Consider the following 11,913-nt stretch of genomic DNA (forward strand, 5'->3'; position numbering starts at 1 on the left):
ATCCAGCTCACCACCAGGTGGTGATCAGTTGACAGCTCCGCCCCTCTCTTCACCTGAGTGTCCAAGACATATGGCCGGAGGTCAGATGAAACAACCACAAAGTTGATCATCGACCTCCGGCCTAGGGTGTCCTGGTGCCATGTGCACTGATGGACACCCTTATGCTTGAACATGGTGTTCGTTATGGACAAACTGTGACTAGCACAGAAGTCCAATAACAAAACACCACTCGGGTTCAGATCGGGGGGGCCGTTTTTATTTATTTATTTATTTTTACAACCATGAGGTCATACTGTGAGTCTTGCCACTGAAGAATTTTGTTTTTCTGTTTTGCTGTCTGAGTAAAAGTGATCTCTTGTATTTTCTTCATGCTCTAGCTTGTTCCACATGAGCCTTGAATGTCCTGAGAACATTTTCTTCCTTAGTTTCTCCATTTCTGTCAGCACTTAACACCTCTTTTCACCTTTTATGACTTGTATATTTCTTCCAGTTCCAAGGGATACAAGTTTAGGTTCACATGTCATCTATCAAAGGCAGCTCTACTAGTCTTTTTATAAAATAAATCAGAAGCATTGCTGCAGGACTTTCTGAAGAGAAACCAGCAGTTATTAGAAGTTGCCTTCAGGCTTTGTCTTTTTTGTTTTTTTATAAAGCTCTGACTCCACAGGGCACAGCATAGAGCCAAACTTCTCATTGACTGGAATATATTTTCTTACACTTTGTTGTTGAATTTAATTTAGCATTTCATTACTAAAGACATAGCAGAACATTAAATTCATCAACAAATGTGAAGCAGTGTTATTTACAATTATGTGTAAACATGTATAAAAACTACTATATAGTTGCTGCAGTGTACATATTCGGATATTAGTGTTGTATTGTTATCAAACAGAAGATACACACAGTCATTTATTTCTCATTAGTCTGAGACAAGGATGCTATTGTTATGCTGTTAATTTGGCTGAAAGTTGACATCACACTTTGGAGGGTCTAGGATAATAGGATGCATGGTGTTATTCTGTTTTGTTTTTTTTGCCAGAAAATCCCATGAAATGCCTAAATAATGAAATAGTTGTTCTCTCAATACGTTTCAATATCCCCACCCTGAAAATACACTGTAAATATTTTTTTTTTTTTTTTAAGAGACTAAACTGTAGTTTCCTAAAACTGAGTTTTAAGTAGTTTTAAGTTGGGTAGTGTAGTTTTTAGCAAACATTACTCAAACAGAGGTAAGTATGCTTTTATTGGTGACTGTTTTCAGCTGTGGCATAATATACAGCATCAGGGAGGCATGACTGGAACGGATTGGAAATAAACTATTTAGAATAACTGTAATTAACAAACATCACCCAGTGCAACAGTGGGGCTTATTTGTGTGTTCTTAGTTTTTGGACATCAGTGTAGTTCTATGGCACAGCAAAATAAGTAAAATCAGGCTTTGGATAACCCATATGTATGAGTGGGACTGTGCTGAACTTGGATTTTTAGGCTGGAAAAGCATCTATCTTGATTAAACTGGGATGGTGTCATAATGGTGGTGATGGTGTCATACCCATTTTAAAAAAAAGCAAAAAAAAAAAAAGAAATGTGCACTGTTGCCTGTGGTGGGAGCTGCCCTTGGTGCTGAACTCCTCAATATGCCAGTCTGTCCAAACCAGCTGCAATTAGATTTACACCCACTGAATGCCCAATATCAGTTTTCCGTAATGTAATTGTTACCGTCTAACATGTCACTTTCCTCCTTGGCATGCTATTTAGCATTTCATGCGTGTTCTTGCTAAAAACAATTTGTGATGTGCTATTTATTCTTTTAAATGTTGTAGCCTGAAGCTTTTTCTTCTCACTTTCGACTAAACCTACAGTTACAAATAGCAACAGGGCAGTTGGTGAATTTATCTTAGCTGAAAACATAGCGAGTCCCAAATGTTACTTCCTGAACACAATATTGTTAGCTTGAAAGAGGATTCTCTGTTACTGGGGTCAAAATATCGTCATGTGGAAACAAAACTGTGAGAACACTTTCTTTCCAAAAGAGAACTGTTAGGAGGGAGAAAAACATGGAAATCAGGAGAGGAAATCAATTCAGGAAGAAGCAGAAAACCCCAGAGGCTTAGATGGAGGCCAGTTAATGATATTGCTCCATATGGCAGAAACAAAAGTGTTTCTTATTTTCCTCTTCATAATCTACGACGCCTCGTAACATTAGAGAGAGGTCATCTTTCTTTGCCCCCAGTCACAGAACTCTTATGAAACCACAACCTAAGAAACGCTGCTCGTCTGAGTTAAGAAGACAGAATTTGATTAATACCTGTGAGAATGAATCATCAAAGCTTATTAGCTTATGAAAATGGCAGTGTCTGTCGGTTGGTCAGTCTACCATGTCAGTCCAGACAGAAGTATCTTAACAACTATTGCATGACTTATCCTGAATTTTTGTACAGACATTCATGGTGCTCAGAGGATGAATCCTACTGACTCAGGTGACCCCTTGACCCCTCCTACTTTGACTGGCAGGTCAAAGATTTTGCCTGTGTTGTGACATATCTTAATCCCTATCCTGAGTATTTTGGTGATCTCCTGGCTTTACTCCAAGTGACGTCATGACGTTGGCATTTGCAGTTTTGAGTCAAATGTCTAAACTGCTAGGTGGATTGCAATTCAAGTTGGTACAGGTATAATTGTCCCTCTCAGGATGAATTGCAATAACTTTGATAATCCCCTCACCTTTCATTTAGCTCTACCATCAGACTTTGTCTTTTTTTCCAAGAATGTCTTTTCTATTGTTTATGATAGAATGTTTTTCTTATCTGGACTTGACTAGTGTATTTTTGTTATGTTTGTGTTGTATAGTTAGCAATGGTAAAAACAGTAGCTATTCTACTGAGCTTGTGGGATTATTGATGTCCTTTATCATATCACCTGAAATTGAAGCTGTACATAGTGATTTCTTGCCTGATCTCAGACTCCGTTAATGCCAGTTACAGTATTTTACCATGGTTGCACTGGAAGTCTGAGCCCTCATCATGTGGTCAGTAGCACTGATAACAGCTTAGTAGCTAAATGTGTTGGTCAATCCATTGATCTCAGCCGTGCCCACAGCCAAACAAGGCTAAGAAAAAGGAGCAAACCTTCTTTCATTTTGATCAACTATTTTGTATTTTTGTGTGATCTTATATTTAGACTAGGTGTTCGTTCTTTTGGCTTTAAACACAAAAAAAAACTCACTGATGCTGAATACACAACAGATGTGGCAGCTGTTGATGAGCCAAGGGAGATCCAGGCAGGCAACTCCTGTTACGCGTCTCAGTCTCTCTCTCCTGAGCATAGCCAGACTTTGTTAGGTGTCTCTATTACATCAATATTGGCACATAACATGCATGAAAACTGGCACACTCTGATCAGTAGTCACTGTTTTTTGGGCTATGGGCAGTGTGTTTGAATGCAGGTTATAAAGCTCCGAAATCTACAGTATTTGCTCCAATGCATACAGTGAGGAAAAAGTCAAAATAAATATTAGTTTATCAAAAAAATTAATGTGTAGCTGTTCACAAACAGGAGAAATTGCCCACATTTAACAGTAAATTGTAGTCGTGGAAAATAACTGAGTGTAGGCCTATTTACTAAGTACTATTTTAAGGTGCAGTATTTGTTTTACAATACTTTATGAATATTCCCCAATATACGCAAGGACATATTGTACCTTTTTCCTCCATTACATTTATCAGTTACTAATTTTTTCATAATGAATTGTTCAAACTTTCCAAATGTTTTAAATAGTTTAAATTATCTTACATTGCATTCATGCATCACTAATAATCCAGATTATAATATATAACACTGACGGACCATTCTGCATAATAATTACTTTTAATTTTGATGTTTTATGCATTCTGCTCTTATTGATAATGTTATGATTCTATAGCACTTTCATACTGTGGTCTTGCTGCATTTACTTAAGGATCTGAATACTGCTTCCACCACTGAAATAGAATTGGGTGGGGGGGTTGCTCTTCAAAAGGTTGTTGACGTTGTATGATTTCACTGTTTTCTGATCTTTATAGACCAGAAGAATCAGTAAATTAAGAAAAGAATTATGTGCCAAATCGGTAATAAAAATAACTCTTTGCAGCCCTAGTTTGAAACTTATCAGACATGACTCAGACACACACACACACACACACACACACACACAGCATGCACATGCATACACAGATGCACTCATGCAGGCTGAGTGAGCCACCACTGACTAATGAGCCAATGCATTCTCAGCGATGGCACAAGTGTGATATGAATCATTTTCTAACCCTAGCCCTTTCTCTTTACTTTCATCTTTGACTGGAAACAACTCTGCGCATGTGTGTATGATGTACACCCCCAAATACTCACTGCCGACTGATTTAGACTTGAGCCTTTAGCTGAATTTTGATGAAACTTTTTGGACCATGTTATAAATATGCTGCATTTTGAAGTGTCTGTGTAATGGCTGAACATCTCTTTATTGAGAGGAACATGAAGCCATCATCCTCAGCAGCATGTTTTTTGAGAGAGTGACTCATGCAACAAGTGGCTGTTAGTCATCATGTAATCACTGCTGCTCAGTTGGAGGCACAAACTTGATGCACTTTTGTATGACTGCACAGTAAGTTCATTTTAATTTTGTGATATTGTTCTTTGTGGTATTGTATAAGACACAGTGCAAAATGCAGTTGACTATGCAGACTACATCTAAATTCTTGAGTCTCCTCACAGGACAATTTAGGTCTTTAAATGTGGTTCTAGGAAGGATGTGAAAAGTTAAAACCTGCAGATACCATGATGAGTCTCAGTGTCTGCTCATTTTAGAGAACAGGCAATAAAAAGAGATGGAAAAGAAGACAACAGGGAGAGAGGCAGGTCTGGCATGTGAGATGATGATGATGATGATAACGAACCCATCCAAAAAAATCAAGCTGTGAATTGATGCCTCTTCTCTTTTGTAAGCTTCCGTTCATCTCTGATACTTCCTCTATCATTGTGGATGTCACTGACAGGCCATCTCTTCAATCATGACTTTCTTTATGCATCTGTCTTTCACTTGTCTTCAACATCTACAGGCTTTTTTATAGTTAGTGGAGGGATGGCTGCCTGATTTCTCCATTATCTGCTCTCCTGCCTGACAGCCTGTGTCCGCCTGCTTTCTCTGAGTGGGTGCAATTAAAGTGCCAAGCGTAATCATGCCAGCAAGAGGATGTTTTTTTTTTTTTGTTTTTTTTTCTGCTTGAAAAATGAATTGAATTAAGGTGAAGTTGTAGCTACAATGTACAGGGAAAGGTGCAGCTGAGCACAAGGACTCTTATATGTATGTGTGACCTTACCATAAAGCCATGTTGCTTGCCATTAACTGTTCTAATGCAATCAGTTCTATAATTAGAGCTGAGCTGTTTTGTTGTGCTGATATACAAGCCCCGGCCCTTATCACATTATCAAGCTGTCGGCTTCACTTGAATGACCAAGTCTGTGCATGTGTACAATATCTATGCATGCGTATATGTGTTGGGTGGGAGTTCACTTCTGCCTAGGGAGATATCTGTAATTAACGAAAAACAGCTTTGCCACCTGCTGCCCTAATGTCACAGGGATCTAGAGAGACGAGCCCTGAGGAGCAGCATGAATATTTAATCATGGCATGATAGACTGTCCTGTTATTAAAAAAAAAAAAAAAAAGTCTGTCATTTGTGCCAGCAGGTTAATACGACGAACAGTGACGTGTTATAGTCAGGTGACCTGTAGCAGCCGTAGTAATGACGACACAAGCCAAGGAGGAAGTTAGAGCAACAAAGTCAATCTGAGGAGGAGGTTGATATGGACTGATGGGTCAGAAACCATCGGAGTTTTCCACAGGACACTGGTGTTCAGTCCCTGTGTGAAAAGTTGACAGTTCAACAACCTTAGCTACGCGTTTGTTATTGTAACCGTGAAGATAAAGGTTATTTTAAGGCAGTCCACAATCTGTTTTTGAACCTAACAAAGTTTTTTACCTTAGCCTAATGAAACAAGGACCATATTCAGTGAAGGTCTGGTACGCTTGCTGGTGGAACGTGCACATGGAGCATAGGATGTTAAGCATGCAGCTGGAAGGAACTTGAAAGTTAGGCCTACAACTTCCACTGCATTTGCTTTATGACTTCTTTCAAGGGTGAGTGTTTCACCCAAAATGAGTTTGGCAATAAAGCTTTCAAAAGGAAATGTAGTTTTTGTGTGTTTTGAATCAATCTCACCACAAGTGGCCTGGTCTCTGTATTTTCTGTTTGTGGTCCATTTGAGGGCAACATTTACTTCAGATGGAAATGCATAGTTTACACTATATGACTTTGGACTGTTTTGTATATTGTTAAATTTGAAGTTTCTATAGGTCTGTATGATTTTTCCCATTTATAGTTTTGAGAAATTGGTGCATTATGTCAGGAAATGTGTCTCAGCAGTTGAAGAAAAACTGTAATAAATCAGAGCAGCATATGTGCTGGCAAATTTCTTTGGAGAAGTCTGTGATGATATTGGGCCAAAATAAATAGTACTTCTCTAAGAGGGAGGGCAGAGGAGAGAGAGATTTTCATTTTGCCATGCAGTGTTTTCATGCACTACTACTGGTTGTAGCCTACTGTATGTGTGCATGTAGCGTACTGTATGTGTGTTTGCTTCAGTATGAAATGTGCTGTACACTACATGTTTTCATATATTCATGTATAAATGAAGGATGCGCAAACTGAAGGTTTCATGAAAATTGGCATTAGCTAAGGGATCCCTGGTGACACTGCAGGGTCAGCAAATATAGATTATGTAAGTGAAAGAGAGAGAAAATTAGAGCCTAAATGAGGGGGGGAGTGAGGAGAGGAGACTTATTAATAACAAGATGTCTGTGCATTTGACGACCAATTGAGAAAATGAAATGTCAGCTTCTTAAATAACAAGAGAGTCATTTAGCTACATGTTAGCTAAAAAGGTTTTGCGTCACACACAGAGGTAAACCATAAACTATACTAATAGGCTACACATGACCAGAAACACGATGAGTGCAGGCTGTGAGCTACCGGCGTTTTACCTGCATTTACAACTACAGTTGTTGCTCTGGTACAGTAAGTTAAATGATGTCCACTGGTTGTTGAGGTACACCAGTTGTATAGGTTAATTTTGACCCACACTTGGATTTTTTTGAATGCTTCTGTTCTTAAAAAAAAAAACCGAGCACATGATCCCTTTTTACAGGAAGTGGCCAAAGATCCATATTTGTACAAAACAGTTTTGAACTGAGATTCAGTGGCTTGAAAGATGAACAGAGAGAGAAGGAAAAGGAGCGACTTATTTTTTAAATCACCAAATTTCATTCAGTGCCAGCTGATAAAACTTGTGCCTCTCTGTAGCAGACAGGGAGGGTTCAGGTGTTGACAGTATGTGAAAGTGTGTGTGTGTGTGTGTGTGTGTGTGTGTGTGTCTCAGCATGACTTGGAAAACATGACAGCTGGCACTTGAGTTAACTGCAGAGTAGAGCCCTCTGTCTGTTCATGTTCTTAATTTATTTCCCCCATTGCTTTTATTTCTGGGGTGGGTGTGCTGAGGCTAAGCAGCCCTCAGAGCAAAAAGAGACACACATTTGAAAACCTTATCATTTATCTTCGTTCTCATAATTCTTTTCAATAATGCAAATTTGTTTCATAAACTACCTTTTTGTGGCCATCACGCATCTGTTCTTTGTCTCACTCCGCTGCCAATAATGTTTTATTGGCTCACACCTCACAGACCCCTCTGAAAGCTGCTCATACATTTGTAATTTATGGTCCCTGAGAAGTGCTCCTAGACTCTTTCTGTACTGACTGTACCTACTCGCTTATGTACCTTTTGGGAGAAACGATGCTGGCAGGTAGGAACAGTTTGTATTTGAAGACGTGCTCTGTTTGTGCAATGTGTAGTGTTGAGACTTGGAATGAAATTGATCAGAAAGTGGTGCAAGCTTTTCAGCCAGCCCTCTGTGAATTGTAAACAAACTGTAGGCAATTAACACAGAGCAGAACTATATCAGCTTGTGAGGTGCTGAGCCTTTTGGTTGTTGCTGGAGGTATAATTGGCAGTCTTTAATGAACAGTACCTTTAAATTCCCCAGCTTACCACAGTAGTCTAACACATACAAGCTGCTCAGAGACCTGTTATCCTGCGCAGTCCACACTCGGAGCTTATTAAATCTGTATTATTATGGTCTGTTCTGGCAAATTCCAACTTTCCTTTTAACAAATCTAACATAATTATTAGTGCAATCAGACCTGGGTAACCACCCAAAATCCTCTCCACAGGGCTATTGTGAGCTTCTTCTGCTGGGTCACTAAATATTTATGAAGCCTTCAAGCACATTGTGGGCTGTTTTTCGTTTTTTTTTTTTTTTTTAGTGACAACAGCATCAGAGAGAAAGTGTTTTGAGACTGATTCTTATCAGAGCTCACTAGCTTGCAGCTCGACATGGCCATGAATGTTTATGAGAATTCTCCTTTGTGATTCTTGGAGGTAAATCAGCTGAACACATCAACAAAGACCGTATCTATTTCTTAGTGCTCTGCTGGCAGATTAGCAGCATGTTGTTGGGGTTGAATATGTTCTGTTTCTCCTCGGGGATCAGGGACGTAGAAGGCCAGCAGTCATTCTCAGGAGGGATGACTGCAGGGGGAGCCCTCTGAGGTGGTATAATCTACACTGACATACCGGGAGGGCTGTGGGTAACTGACCTCCTCTTTTCAACTGCAGTCGCTTGTAGAAAATAATAAATGGTGGTGAAATAGATGTATTGATGTGAATCTCCCAAGAAATATAGGATATGAAATATTGCCCTCCATTTTGATACATATTGAGAATGTTACAGAAGAGTGTTTTTTTTTTTTTTGATAAACTGTGGTGAGGTGGAGACATGCAATATTGATGGAGAGAGGAGTGTGCGTTGGGTAGATGAGCGAAAGAGACTGTTCAGTCTGGTGTGTGACCACACACACACACACACACACACACCTGAGGATGTTTCTTCCATACACTATGAAGCTGTTGGTGGTTATATAAAAAATGTTTACATTTAGGATTTGCCACTTATGATTTCTTGCTTTCATTTCCAGAATAAAGTCCTGAACATTGATGGAGTTAAGGTGAAGCTCCAGGTAAGAATTTTAATTTGTACTGACAATCATCATTTCTAGTACAGTTTCTATACGTGTGGTTGAAGAAATGTGTCAACCCAATAAGAGCCGGTCTCTAGCTGTCAGGCCCTGTTTGCAACCCCATCTGTCTTGAAGATGCAGCCCCTTTTAGTTTTAGCTTTAGGCACAACTGAGGCATGTGCATCAGCTACCGCATGGGCGTCGTTAGACCCCTCTTACTGGGGCACATGCCCCTGTATTGATCTGCTGTTCCCCAGTGAAATTACAGGATCAAGTTTTAACAAACTCCTTTATTTGGCAGTGGATTAATTTAGATTAATAATAAGGGGATAAGAAATGATTTGTTGTTTTAATCCAGGATGTCAAAGCAAAATATAAGCTGAGGTGCAGTGGTCAGGTTTTGTACAATAAATATTTGAGTAATGGGGGGTCTGTGCCCCAGTACAGTTGTATTTCTTACAACGCCCCTGAGCTACTGTATAGCTAATGGCACAACATGAAGTAAAGCACTGTGGCCTTTCTTTGTGAGGATGATCAGTGATCTGGACATCAAAAGCCCCTGAATGATAATTAGATTTTGTCCATCTCCATGACCACTTTTCATTAGGCTTTGTGCTTTCTTCCATATGCCCATTTCATTCACTGTTTTTAAGTCCTGGCGACCATACTGAGAAAAACTCGGCGCTGTTGCACTGTATGCTTGATATTTTGGTCAAACAGAGGAAGTAATTACAGTATGTGAATCATCCCTAATGATCTTAATTAGGGGTTGATAGGGTGGTGGAGTGGGCCGCTGCTTGGTGATGTATTCATCTGGGGTTAATTGGCTTTAAGACAGCTTCCAGAGCAGCCTGTAGCTTACAAACGCCCAGAGAATTTACTAGTCCTCCCGTAGTTGCCATTCTTCATTACTGCCAATTGTATCCTGGTGGGAAGGTTTTGCTAATGGGCAGCCAGGAGGCAGTGCCAGCATCAAAGCTGACATGTCTCAGAAAGATGGTTAAGTATGCAAAGGGAACCATAACACCCATATTCAAGCAGGTGATGGGCCAGAAAAATATAGAAAAATCTGGGAAATGTCTTTTATACAACAACCAAGTGGGTGATGTCACTGCCTGCTTGAGAGACGGGGGAAAATGTAAGTGCAATTGGAGCCAAATTTGTACAACAGGACAAATGGTATCAGCCAAATCTAATTTACATTCAATCTCACCATGACCTAGACTGAGCTAAAAATGAGAAATGATGTAAAAGATAACAGCCAAGTTATTATTAAAGCTACTCTTCAGTCACTAAAGGGTCTAGTGAAACTTAAAACAAGCTGACGCCTCTTTCCTTGCAATGCTACGGATACCAGGTTGTGACAAATGATCAAAAATACAGACTGAGGCTAGCGTTAGCCGACTAACAAGTAAATTTGGCAGTCCAGTAGAACGCTCCAGTTAAAGCTAATGTGACAGTGTACTAATGTTAGAGAAATCTTAAATTATTTCAAAAGTAAAATCATGTTAATTCAGTACAAAGGCAAAATCATGACTGTGGTCAATGTTTCCAAAACAAATACATTAGCTTTAGCAGGAAGATCATCATATCTGAGTCAGGTTAGGCTCCGTTGGCTGTTTCTGACTCCCCATCTCAAAAAGCCAAACTGGCGATAACCCTGGTTTTTGTTCTTTCTTTGTCCCACTCTCTATGCAGCGTCTTCAGTTTTACAACCACCATTTCCACCTGACCCACCACTATTTCAGACTTTTAGATTGCTGAAATGATTACTTTTTGTTCAAAAAAACACTTATAACATTCGCTAGCTGGCAGGCATGATTAATTTACAGAGAATAGTTTGAAAACGCAAGGTAGAGAAGCTGGAATAACAACAGAGGTGCTAGAGGCAGCAGAATGTCATGGAGGGGGTAGAATAGTGGAGAGACACCACATTCTCTCATTTTCACTTGGTTTATCAGACTGTAAATTTTTAGTTAATGCATATTTAACCACTGATTTATTTTTTATGCAGAATGTGCTGTGACCTTAAAGCTGCATTCATTTGTATTTTTATAATAACAGTAGATCAAATTTCAGTGTGAAATGGGTTGCTCAGAACAAATCCACAGAGGAATTATCACCCGACTCTGCAGTTCCCCTCAGCTCTGTAGACTGTTTTAGCACCTTTCAACTGATGGCTTCGGTTCAGTCTCACCACTCTCATCAACTTTGTTTCGCAGTTTTCTGCAAAAAAAAAAAAAAAAAAAAAAAAAAAAAAGTTCAAACAGAAGACATTAAAATGAAAAATACTGAAACTTTTCTCTTCAGATATGGGACACAGCTGGACAGGAGCGGTTTCGCAGTGTTACTCATGCTTACTACCGTGATGCCCACGGTGAGACACATTGACACTACAGTACACTTGCAATTGTTATACTGCAGATTTACCTTTTTTTCTTAGTTGAAAATCTATCATTCTTAGTGATGACATTGCAGTACATTATGTATTGCATTGGTGTTTTATGAGTGTACGTGTACATTGTCTTCTTTTGGTGTGCATGTATGATTAACTTGAAATAAGAGAGTTTGCAGGTGAGCAAGTATAATTTTTTGTAACTTAAAGATCATGTTTACTATATTCCCATTTCCTCTTAGTTTGTATGCCACTGCACATTTTCCTGACAATAGCTCAACTTTTAAAGCAATTGTGAGCTATTGTTACTGGGGAAATGCTTTGAATGTGCTATATTTATTTTCTTTTATG

At 39.2% G+C, this 11,913-nt stretch overlaps 1 protein-coding gene across 2 annotated transcripts in view; it reads left to right on the forward strand.

Moving 5' to 3' along the window:
• The window catches only part of LOC109973216 (ras-related protein Rab-26), a 43,130-nt gene that overhangs the window by 7,210 nt on the left and 24,007 nt on the right, over positions 1–11,913 (forward strand). For both annotated transcript variants that reach the window (XM_020622631.1, XM_020622630.1), the window contains 2 exons: positions 9,126–9,167; positions 11,478–11,544. In XM_020622631.1, the coding sequence (XP_020478287.1) occupies positions 9,126–9,167; positions 11,478–11,544 (109 nt within the window). The remainder of the gene's footprint in view (positions 1–9,125; positions 9,168–11,477; positions 11,545–11,913) is intronic.

The sequence above is a fragment of the Monopterus albus genome, unplaced genomic scaffold (assembly GCF_001952655.1).
Source record: "Monopterus albus unplaced genomic scaffold, M_albus_1.0 scaffold284.1, whole genome shotgun sequence".
In the NCBI taxonomy this organism is placed as follows: Eukaryota; Metazoa; Chordata; class Actinopteri; order Synbranchiformes; family Synbranchidae; genus Monopterus; species Monopterus albus.